Source organism: Gavia stellata, chromosome 18, assembly GCF_030936135.1.
Source record: "Gavia stellata isolate bGavSte3 chromosome 18, bGavSte3.hap2, whole genome shotgun sequence".
In the NCBI taxonomy this organism is placed as follows: domain Eukaryota; kingdom Metazoa; phylum Chordata; class Aves; order Gaviiformes; family Gaviidae; genus Gavia; species Gavia stellata.
Genome location: NC_082611.1, coordinates 4,867,014 through 4,879,139, shown reverse-complemented (window position 1 = coordinate 4,879,139; position 12,126 = coordinate 4,867,014). Strand labels below are relative to the sequence as shown.

Genomic DNA, 12,126 nt, shown 5'->3' with positions numbered 1-12,126 from the left:
AAGACCACCTGCTGAGCAGCTATTTTTGACGCTTCTTGCTCTTTTTGGAAAGCATTGGTTTTTGAATGGGTTGCAGAAAAGGCTAATACGGCATCTTTTATCATCAGGCTCTTAAATACCCAAAGTTTGCCGTGTCTCTGCCAGGCAGTGGTGTTTCCCACAGGTTTGAGTCCCGAGAGCTGCTCTCCTTCATGCCATGTGGGATGGCCTCGGGGCCAAGCTTCGCCTCGGACTCCTGAGGCGGAGAGTAGTAGCAGCAGCATCTCGAAATAATCAGTGAAGAGCCAATAGAGAGGATTTTGCCAGTACCCCTTCTTCCCTCCTCTCTGCCGGCAGGATCCGGCCCGCTTTCCCCAGGGCTGGGACCCGCAGTGCCCCAGACCCCCCGGAACTTCCCCGCCGGGCGGAACCTTCGTGCAGCAGCAGCCGCCTTCCCCCGGAGCCGGCCCGACCGGACCGCCCGCCTCCGGGGGACCGCTTTGGCGGCGCACCGAGGCGGGGGGCGCGGCGGAGCATCCGGCATGTTCACGGCGGCGGCCGAGAGCTTCCTCAAGCAGGCGAGGTACCGGGAGGGCTGGGGCACCGGGAGGGGTGTTGGCATCCCGGGGGAGGGCGTCAGGGCTCCCTCGGGGCGGGCGGGGGTCCTGTCGGAGGTACTGGGCCTGGGGCTGGCGGGGGTCGGGCCGGGGCTGAGGGGGAAGCCGGGCCTGGGCGCTGCCTCACCGGGGTGGGGGGTTGGGGGTGCACCCCTCCAGCGCCGGGGCTTCCGAGGAGGGCCCGGCATTGGCCCTGAGCGGAGGAGCCGCCGCCGGGACCCCGACGCCCGCTGCCCCCCGCCAGGGAGATCCAGGAGGAGGAGCTGCGGAGATTCGCCTCCCGCGTCGCCGCCCTCCTGCAGGGCCCGGAGCCGGGCCCCGAGGCCGCCGACTGCCTCCAGAGGCTGCACCTCACCGTCGCCGCCACCAAGTACCCCCGCAAGTGAGTGGCCTTGTGTCTCTGATGTTCGCAAGAACCAAAGCGGTACTTTCTCGGACGGGGAGGGCTTAGTGCTTTAAAAAAACCACTCTGTTTTGACAACTACTGAGCTCGGTATAAATGTAAAGCCCCTCTGCCTTTTTTTCCCCATTGCTAAGCAGAAGGTGCCTACCTCCCTTTGCAGTGAGGGTAACAAGCGTTTGTGTCACTGAGCACTCTTTCAAGCTGCGCTAAGAAACAAAATTCAGAAGTGAAGATAATAAGATGGTGTTAGTCAGGGTCACTGTCAAGGGAGATCATCCCAAGACCAAGAATATGCAGGAAGTAAATGCCTGAATCTTTTCTTGCCTTGCAGTGATGATTTACCGTGACTCTTACAGGCTAGATGGCAAGTTTGTGGAACTGTTGCAGACAGTGCTGTGTTCATCCAAGTATCCTGAGCAGATTCAGGTGTTATGTGCTGCCATCCTGAGAGAGATGTCACCTTGCAATGACCTGATCCTCTCCTGTGATGACATTCAAGATACAAAGCTCTTGAGCCTGGTATCCTCTGTCCTTTTGGCTCAGGTAAATGAACTGTCAAGTCAGAAATCTTCCCGTGTCAATATGGATTTGCTTTCTGATTGTTCCTTGTTTGCTGAGCTCAAGGAGAGTGAAAATCAATTGAAAGTATCTCGGAAAAAGCAGAGGCATTTCCATGTTCATTTAAGGAACCTAATTATTCTGCTCTGTGCAGGAAAAAATGGCAACTTTTTTGTGTTTAGTATTTGATAACAAAGACTGCTTAAAACTGTGATGTGTAGAGACTGAGGACCTCAAGCAAGCTTGTAACTAACTGGAAGCAAAAAGGAAGACTTTAGTCCTAGCTGCTATAATAGACTCCAAGTCAGGGCTGCTTGAACCTGTAGAGTAAAAGATTTGAGAGTGAATTTATTAGTACTGCTTTTTCTTTTTATAGTACTGGCTTTCACATTCACATGTAAAGAAATATACATAGAACCTATGAAACGTGTAGGGCTGTAGGTGTGGATAGCACTTTAAAGATCTAGATTCTCCATGGAGAAAACATGAGGACCTTCCTGTTTTGAGTGCTGCTTGCATTTGCTGCCCTCTGGGGAATAAGCTGGAAACTTTTCTTTTTCTTCTTCTACTTCTTCTTTTACTATTATTGTGCCTATTAAAGACAAAATATTTTTCTGAAACTTCTCATTCTGAGTTTCATTGTGTGGTTAGAAATGCCTTCTACATTTCTGATTACTCCTCTGAATCTTGCTTAGCTAGAGGAAATTAAAACATAGAAACAGAAAACAGTGATTTATTACTTATATGCTGCCTTACAAAGCACCTCTCTCCCGTATCCAGCCTTGAGACTGTCCTGCAGTTCTACAATGTAAAAACATACCCTGTGTGTTAATTTTTGTTAGATTACAACTAAAACTGCAAAGGGGTTTTAATCAATTTTTGTTGTTACTAAAACTTACAATATTTTAGCCGTTTCGGTATCAATTCTCTAACATGGGGTGCAGTGAGCAACAGCCTCACTCATGAAAGCAGCCACATTTCAGCAGAACCTTTAAAAACATCTTCTGCATATTTTCATTTGTCACTGCTTTGGGTGGAAATCATCCTCCTTCTCTTTGCCCCTCTGCCCCCCTTGGCTCTGCAAAGCTGATGTTCTTTTTGTAAAGCTTTCGGCTTTCCGGAAAACACAGCCTCTGGTGTTGCATTAGGAGCTGGAAACGTGCTGTTGATTTGAGTTCAGTCAGGTTTTCCTCTGAGCAACAACAGTTGTGTCAGCAACACACATAAGTAGCCCCATCATTTGCAGCGAGCTGCAGCAATGTATCTGCAGGAGGAGCAGGGTTGTCTCTTCCATTTTCCTTCACTGCACAGATCCCCATCGCTGAACCTTAAACTTCCTTGTCTGTATGTTGCTTTGGTCAATTTATTCACGTCTGTTCATGAGAGAAGCACAGAAAGTAGCCCCAGTCATGGGTGAGGTTCCCCATGAAATTCCTCACTGGAAGCTCGCCTGCAATCTCCTTCTAGTGATCTGGTACAAATCTGACTATTAGATGGGGAGTGTCAGAGATCGGTGTTTGTTCACTGCCTTCAGCAGCCAGCTGTCCAAGACCCTGAGCAACAGAGAAAAAGGTTTACTTTTTGTTGGTGTGATGACATTCACGGAGAAAGAAAACCTGTCAAAAGTCTGGGTCCACCTGTCATCTTTAACAAAGTTGTGTGGACAGAAGGGTTCGACAGCATCTCAGAGCCACAGCTATAACAGCCTCCAAAGGAGGAAGCTGCTTTATCTTCCACATTGTGAGGATATGGGCTAACCAGAGAGTCCTAGATCATATTACAACAGTCCATTTTCTGTTCATAAATTTCTAATTTAACAATTGAGCTAGCAAACTGACCACATGGGGAGCAGTTAGTGCTAGTACTCTCTGCTCTGGAATTGGTGGATCATAGTGTTTAATTTGAAGACATCCATTGCAGTTGTTAATTTCCACTTCAGGTGATGGTTGTCCACAAACGTGTTGCTGCATCAAAGTACTCTCCCCTCCTGGGATCTGTGAATTCACATTGCAGATCTCCATAAAATGTGGTAAAATAGTCTATGCTGTGAGTTCTTTTTATGTTTGACATAGGTATTGATGCCTGATGGAAGAATTTGTATGGTATTGGTCTCTAGCGCTAGTAGGAGATTATCTGCCTTGCTTTACCTCTGCTTTATTTTTAAGGGAAATAAGAAGGCTGAAGTGTCTGCTGTGGGGCAGCATATTGTAAAAGTCCTCGAAAAAAGACTGCCTGAGGGTCAGAGTGCTCGGTACCTTCTTCCTGTCCTGTCAAATGTCATCAGTCTTTCACCAGAATCTCTAACTGAAGGTAAATATACAGGAAGGTCTGAGATTACCATCTGTCTGTGATCTCTATAGTGATCAGAAGGCTTTCTGAAGGCTTTGGCTAGGAGTAGGACTTCGAAACTGCTGTTAGAAGTGACATCTTTGACACAAGGAAAATGAACTTACTGGGTGAGATATATTCCGTGACTCAAAAAAAAAAAAAAATCTGTTCAAGAGAGGAGCAAAAACAACTAGGGGTACTCTTCATAAGAGAGGCGGGACTGTATGGGTAGCGGTGAGCGATATGCCCTGGTGAGTGAACCATAGGAGAGCATTCCAGGCTTAAAGTGGTGAGGAGTTGTGTTGTGAGCAAGAGTCTGTTTCTGGGAGTTTCCTGTGAGGTTTGCGTATGTTGTGCAGTTCTGCAGGAGAAACTCTGGGGAGGACGCTGGGCCAGGGTGTATGGGCTGGTCAAGCAGGCAGGATTACCTGCCTTAGCTTCTGCATGTTCTCTGTGAGGGATTTATGCCTTTGTCTGCAGAGCTGAAGCCAGCTGCTGCCTGAACAGATTTGACAGTATTTTTGCCCCTTCCTCCTAATAGCAGCTGTGGATGGAGACAAACGAACCAGTACCTCTTGACTGAGCTGGTACCAGAAGTCCTTGGTTCCAGCACTCACTCCCTGACTTTTTGTCCGAGGAAACAGGCAAAACGATAATGAGACTGACCCAGTGGCTAGGAGTGAGAGAGGGACACAGAGCTCTGAAATGAGTGTGAGTGATCCTGGACTCTGAAGTAGTATGAGGACCAGTATAGGGCATCCACCTTGGGGTACCAATTTCTTTACTGATTGCTGGATCAGGGACACAGTGATGTAGGCTGGAGGAAAAGCACAGCAATTGAGGGGTAGCAGGGGTATGTTGCAGAGGCTGCTTCACTGCCCGATCTAGCAATGACCCTGTGACTTTCCTTGTACAGAGCAGACCAATGTAATCAGTAAAAAGATGGCCGACTGGCTGAGGTATGCAAGTATTCAGCAAGGAGTCGCTCAACCCTCTGGAGGCTTCTTCTCCAATCCCAGAACCAGACAGGTAAATGCTGAGTTGGTGTGGTCATCTCACAGGGGCATTTGTTAGTCAGTTACCTGCTGTTTCAGGTTCCAGAATCAGCTTCTTTTGGGAAATGGTAACCTAGAAGTGCTGCTGTTCTTTGTCACTTTTTGTGGGGCAAGTGATCAAGACACATAGGAAAGCAAAGTAGGGGGATTTATAGCTCCAAGATTTAGGAGTTCTGCTATAGAGCCAGAGCTTTGATCCTTGAAGTAGTTTTGAGGGGAGAGTCTTTTAGTGACCATGTACCTCGGAGTAAAAGGTGATTGCAGATGAGGCCTGTGTCAGAGAGAGGGGGAAAGTTTGGAGCATTTCAGCTGGGGAAGAGGATCCAACACATTTGGCTTTTCTCTCTCCAGGTAACTGCCCCCCTGCAGGCCCCATAGTACATATAAACGAGGGCTACTTGTCTCTGTGGGCTCAGTGGAGTTTTCCCTGCCTTCTCACTTAGCCTCTCCCTGGGGATCTGACCTGCTGCATCTTTTCTTACAGCCTGGTCCTGTCACAGAGGTGGATGGTGCCATTGCCACAGACTTCTTCACAGTGCTCTCAGTGGGTCAGTACTACACACAGGACCAGTGGCTCAATGTGCAAGCCTTCTCCATGCTGCGAAATTGGCTGCTGTGCTATGGGGGCAAGGGGTTGAAGACCCCTAATTCAGGTACGAACTGAAGGGCTGCAGGCCAGTGTGGATTGCACACCCAAGAGGGGTGTGTGCTTTGAGATGATTAGGTGGCTGCACCAGCAACCCAGCAAGTGGCAGGAATATGGGCAAGAGTTCAGAGCTCTTGGACTAGGAGCAGGGAAACTTTGGGAAGGAATATCACAAAACCTCCTGACTGATCTTTACTGACCCTTCCACAAGGAATTATTTGTTCAGTGAGTCCCCTGGTTTCAGGCAAAACCCCATGGGTCCCTGAGAAAAAAGGCCTGGGTGGTGGGAGACAGCATCTCCTTAGTGTTCTTGTAATGCTCCCTTCTTCCCCAGCCTCCTTTTCTTCGCAGTGCACCTGGGGACAGGCTGTTGCTGAGCAGCTGTGTGGGTTACATTGCCCATGGCGTGAGCTGATACGTGGTAACCTTTATTTTGTAGATGACAAATCAGGAATGGACAGGTCTGTTACGTCCATGGTCTCAACTACATCCACATCTAGTCGCGTGCTTCCCCCAAAGGAGCGTCTGCGGGAGAAAGCCTTCGAGTACTGCCAGCGGCTTATTGAGCAGAGCAACCGGCGTGAGTCTTGCCATGAACCCTCCTTGGAGTTCTTTTGGTAGTGTTCTTGAAAATGTTTCTGGTTCACTGCCTCTTTGGGCTGGGACCTTACTCCCTAGAGTCCACAGTCAGGTTCTAGGCATGGGACCTGTTGCAGCTGCTGGTGCAAGTCATTGACCAGCCTGAGCTGGGGTGTTGAGAGGGATTTGGAGGCAATGGCCATGTTCTGCCTCCTGCCCTTGATTTGCAGGGTGGGGCTGTGCAACTTGGTTCTCATTAGCCTGGAATCAGGATCAGTATGTGTTTCCACCTGTCCTGAAATCTGCGTTAGTGCTCAAACTGACAGCCTAATGTTCCTGTTTGGACTCAAAGTTTAACGTGGACTCCCTTCTCTGACAGGACCCCTGAAGAAAGATGATGGAGACCTGCAGAAAGCTGTAAGTACACAGAGGTGGGGCTGAAGCTCTGGGAGTTGTGGCTTCCCCCACTCTGATCTGACTCTGCTCTCCTGCAGTGTCTCATTGAGGCGGTGACAATCATGGACATCATCTGCAAACAGGACTCCTCCTACGTGTACCGCGCAGTCTCCTTCCTGAAAATCCTGCATGGCAGAATCTGTGGGGATGCCACTTATGCCAGGGCACTACTGCCCATTGCCCAGTTCTTCCTGAACCACAGTAAGTCATCGGCTCTCACCCTCTCCTCCACGATCTAGTTTTGTATACTCTCAGCACAGCATTTTGTCCTAGCAGTTTGCTGACTGCCAGAGTTGGTAATTCAGCCTTGGCTGTACTCTGGGATGGATGATCCCACTCCAGGAGACCCAGGAGCTGGGGTGTCCTGTATTCTTTAGAAGAACATAAACCAGATTTAGCTTAGTCCCTGGAGCCCTTGTTGGCAGGGCTGCTGGGTGGGCTGTGCTCAGCAACGTGCTGTGTCCTCCCAGGCAAAATGGCAGCTGTGGACTCCGATGCAATCTACAAACACTTATTCACTGATATACCGGCTCAGCTCTTCCACAGCCCATCACTGGCCTTCGAATTTGTCCAGTTCTGCAAAGACAACAGCCAGCTCTTCACTGAGACCTCCAGCATATTCAGGCAGAGCTACCCAAATCTCTTCAAGGTACAACTTACTAGAGCAGCACAGGACAGAGCCTGCTGCACGTTCCTTTCTGTGCCCCTGCACTTTCTGTTTATACCCCAGAGCCCTCCATGTGCCTCTGTAGCAGTGCTAGGGAGAGCACAGACAAGAAGGGCTGTTACAAAAACAAGTGTGAGTTTCAAGAGGGAAGAGCGTTCTGGGTGTGATTAGCACTGCCAGTAGAGGAGAGTGCGTTAGTATTACTGCCAGTGGGTTGGGAAGCACAGTGAACGCAGTTAGGACACGCCACTTTGTTTCTGGAAAACTTTAATAAGTTTCAGCTTGCAAGCCACTGAACCAGCTGCCAGATGCCTGTGTTGAGCTTCCAGCAGCCTCCCAGGTTTTGACCAAACCCTCAGACTTCTCTGGTTTTGCTTTTCAGAAGTGACTTTCCCTTCCCCGTCCCTTTGGTCACAGTGTGAGAATCGTCTGGGGGTGTGGTGTAGTAGCAGGGATAGTGCAGCAGTTTGTGTTTGTTCCTTGCAGTTTCTGGCATGGAACAGCCCACCCCTTATCTCTGAGTTTGTGGACCTTCTTCCATTTCTGCTGGATGCAGGCACAGCCATTGAGATCTTCCATTTGCTGCTTGACCTGCCCTGTTTGACAGCAGCTCTGGACATCCAGCTGAGGTAATGCTACCTTCCCTTCCTCTCGCTTGCTAGTTGGGTCTTGACATTGACCATAGCCTAGTGCATGCTTCTGTGAGCCTCAGCTGCCCTCTGGCTGCTGCTGTCACAGAACAAGAGGCATCTGCTACAGACAGGTTAACACAAAGCTGCACAGATGTCAGCCAGGTTTTCCTAGTAACGTGCTGTGCATGGGAAGAGAAGGTGACCGGCTCTTGCACTTCAGTACTAGACCCATCTTTGCGGCTCAGGGAGCTGTTGTCATTCCCCTCTCCATATCCAGCTCCAAACAGTTGTCACGCGCTGGAGTGACTGCCATGAGCCACCACCTCAACACGGAGGTGTGGGCTACCTAGTCTTCCCTCCCTGCTCTTACTCCTATTTTCTGTCTTTGTTCTCCCGGAGGTATACAGAGGTTTCTTCCTGAGGTCATTAGGAACTGTGAGTTTCCAGGAAGACAGGGTAGGACTGGGACTGGCTCTCAGTGCTGTACCTTTGCTCTTCCTTGTCTTCCCTGACATTAGCAGCTCTTTCTGGAGTGCTTAGAAAAGGGAGTCATCCAGAGGCAAGATGTTGGTGGGCTTCAATGACTGAGGGATACAGAGCACCATTTTCCCTTTTCCCAGGAGTGATACAGTTCTGGAACTATTGCCTGAGCCAACTTGCTGTCCCTGTTTCAGTGGAAAGGGAATTTATTGCATTGTTCAGGATTCCAGCTATGCCCTGGCCCTTTCTCATAATGCAGCACGTTCTGTGTGTGCCTCCTGCTAGGTCAACTGCTCTTCCTACCTCCGAGAGGGCTGCCTGCGACCCAGCTGTGAAGCCAGCCACCTGTCTGGAAGCCTTTCGCCATCCCCTCTACAAGACCATGTTCCAGTATCTTCTCCGCACCAAGTCTACTCCCGAGGACGCCCCAGAGAGGTAGGAGGCTGCTGTAGTAGACTGCCACATCCAGCTCTGGGAGGCAGCACTGGGATTGCTGGGAAAGGCATAGCTGCTCTTAGCTGGGGTGAGGTGGATTTGATCTTCCCTGTGTTAGCTTTGCCAAGCGCTGAAAGGCATTGCGGGGGGCGGATAGGGAAGGGCAGCCAGAAGAGTAGCTGGGAACAAGCCTTCAACAGTAACTCTTCTGTTGCCCACAGGCTGATTCCACTTCGGCAGCTGCTGGGATCCCTGGCCAGCAGCCCAAGGGTCGTGCAATGTGCGGAGACTGTCCCTGTCTTACTGGAGCTCTTTTTCAGGGTGGTGGCAGAGGTAGGCCCTCTTGGGGGAGTTTGGTTCCCAGTCATGCCGCAGGGATCTGTTATGTGAAGAGCAGTTGTAGAAGCAAAATTGTTAAGACACTGCAGCTTCAACAGAGGGGGCTGCGTGAGGGGAGGGTGGAATGGTTTAATACTGGCGTGGACCAGGACTGAGGTGGCTGCTTCATCTGGAGATGCAGAAAAGCTCCACGGTGCAATATCAGGCTTCACACTCTTCTCTCAGCCAGCTGTAAAGGAGGTGGGTGAGAGCAGAATGAGTGCCTGATACCTGCTTTGTGCACTGCTCCCCTCCTGCTGGCTCAGGCTGTTTTTGTGCCAGCCATCTTATCTGGCTGGTTAGTTTGGGTTTTGGCGGCTGGAAGTCACTGGTATTGCTGAAACCAGGACTGTTTTCAGTTTGCAGATGGGCCACTGATAAACCAGCTGGTGGTGCTGCTGCTGCAGAGGAGTGACCAGCTCTATGAGATCCCAGCATTTAAAGATGACGTGTACAGGTGAGATGGGACAGGAGGCCCAGCCAAGCTCCCAGCCCTTCCACTGGCTGCAGCCAGGCAGCCCAGGAGCCTTTTCAGTTGTGTCCCAGTCCCTGCTGCAACACATCTTTGGAGGGTGCAAAATGGGAACTGCACCTTCAGACCTGCTGGAAGAATCCTGAGTGTACAGCCACTGTGCCAGTAGCTGGGTTCTGCCAGCACCTCCTCGGTTTGGTGATGACCACCTTGCCCGTGGTCTGAGCTCTGCCCATCTCTCTCCTCCAGGGTGCTGAGCTCGCAGCTGGTGATGCTCTGCAAGCTGCACCCTGCGCTCATCGTGGAACTGTCCAAGGAGATTCTGGAGTTCTCAGGAACAGTCAGCAACATCCAGAACAAGGAGGCCATCTTCACCCACGTGGTAAGCAGGGCCTGCCTGTTGCTGCCACAGGTTGCTCCAACTACAGTGCAATCTGTTGGTTACCTTCCCTTTCCTCCTCTCCTCTGTCCTAGCATTACCTAATCTGATTTGCCATTCCCTAAAAATTATTCGATCCCCTTTCCTTCTGCTTGCCCTGAGCACATCTGCCTTCACTTCAGGTCTGGGCTATTGGAGAGTACATGTCTGTGTCCTACGACAAGCGCTGCACTGTGGAGCAGATCAATCGGTTCTTTGAGACTCTAGAGGCCATGCTATTTGAAATCACCCAGCTCCGACCACTGGCCAGCACCCCCAGCTATGCACCTCGCGCCATCAGTGTCCTTATGGCCACCTTGACCAAGTTGGCAGCTCGCAGCCAGGACTTGATCCCCAGGTGAGGAGGGGGGATGGCAGGGAAGGGCAAAGGGCTGAAATGTGCAGATCTCATGAGTCCAAACACAGATGTTGGCTAGTGTTAAATCAAGCTTGGCAACTGATGGAACCTGAAACTGAAACAGGACAGAGGAAGCAAGCTGTGGAGAAGCACAGTTTGGGGAAGTGGGGTTCATCTGCTGACTAACACTGTGCATCAGGAGGAGGGCACGGGTAGCAACTGGTGTTCACCTACAACTCAGTCTTTTGGAGTACACAGGCTTAATTAGTGACCTTGCTGGGTGCAGAGGTCCTGCCACCTGATGTCCATGTCCTTCTCTCCTGCAGAGTGTCCATGTTCCTGTCCAAGATGAGGACATTTGTGCAGAGCCCTGCTGTCACCTCTGTGTACTGTGAGGAGGACCTTGAGGAGATCCTTATCCGGGCAACTGAGCTTATGAACCTACTGAAAATGCCAAGCGTGGCTCAGTTTGTGTTCACGCCGCCTGTAGACGCCAGTACACGGTTTCAGAGAGAGGTGAATGACTCCCTCCCTTTTGCCCTGAGGATAGTCACCCGTCTCCTAGAGCCGGCTCCTGGCTTCATGCCAGGGTGAGGGCATGAGGTTTCTGAGAGACTCCAGCGTCTGTTGTAACTCATCGGACACTGCTGATGCTCAAGGCTGCGGCCCTGCTCTGAACTGGAAATGAGGAACGAATGATTGTGAATGAAACAGAAAACAGGAATAAGTAGAGCTGAGGCAGCTCGTCTGGTCTGAGGCTGTTTGTATTTCTGTCTCTTAGCGCCTGTTGCTTTTCTATCTCCTAAGCTTGTCTTATCTCTCCCTGGCCAGCATGGATTGAAAATCCCAGTGGATTTGTGTGAATGTGGCAGGAGGATGAGTGTATGCATTCATACCCTGCCAGCACACCGTGCCCCTTTGGAGACGTACCTCTTCTTCCCTCCCCTCCTGTGACTTGTTTTTCCCTCCCCTTTGCCCTCGCTACACCCTGGCTGTGCATGTGCTGCTTTTATTGCCTCTCTGCTTGCAGCAGATCAGCCAAGCAAAGGCCTGTGCGAGCTGGAGAAAGCAGAAGTGACTCCATTAAGTCTGCTGCGAGCCCGCACAGCTCTTCTGTCTTACTGTCACAGTGAACACACCAAGATCCAAGAGACAGCTACCAGGCAGGAGTTTAGAGAGATTCATTGATCCAGTTTATTGTTGACACCAAGAGCATTTCTTAACATACATCAGCCCCGTGTCAAACAGGCGCCATGCTGTGTTCTGTATCTGCATGAGAAGTTTATACACATTCGAGCTGTACAGTATTAACAAATGGGGGAAGTAAATACGTCCCTCTGCTCCTCCCAGGAGAAGCAAGCCCTCATGCACACTAGTAAATAGCTGGGTTTATTTACAGTCTGTTTCAATACCTGACTGCACTGTGAGCAACATACGGCTCTGGGGCTCTTTCCCACCTCCAGGGATGCCTGGAGAGTCAGGCTCAGTGAGGAGCAGAGGGTTGCGTTGGTACATCTGGAACTTGCTAGGGTGCAGCCCCAGTGCTGTCTAGTGCAAACCAAGCCTCCTCCGAGCCCTGGCTCCTGGGCAGAGGAGAGTAAGGAGTGTGTGCAGTTTGCCCAGGGGCTCTAGGCAGCCCTTTTCCTGCTCCACAAACCTGCTGAG

General features: G+C 50.7%; 1 protein-coding gene across 1 annotated transcript; it reads left to right on the top strand.

Moving 5' to 3' along the window:
* The first annotated feature begins 521 nt into the window (after positions 1-521).
* Positions 522-11,193, top strand: AP5Z1 (adaptor related protein complex 5 subunit zeta 1). The gene is made up of 17 exons (XM_059826357.1): positions 522-562; positions 841-978; positions 1,356-1,542; positions 3,723-3,867; positions 4,802-4,914; positions 5,425-5,593; positions 6,026-6,166; positions 6,545-6,582; positions 6,660-6,822; positions 7,092-7,270; positions 7,775-7,917; positions 8,686-8,835; positions 9,057-9,168; positions 9,573-9,670; positions 9,935-10,067; positions 10,247-10,461; positions 10,788-11,193. Exons 1-17 carry the CDS (start codon positions 522-524, stop codon positions 11,053-11,055), a joined length of 2,433 nt encoding a protein of 810 aa, XP_059682340.1. The 3' UTR covers positions 11,056-11,193.
* Positions 11,194-12,126: the final 933 nt, after the last annotated feature.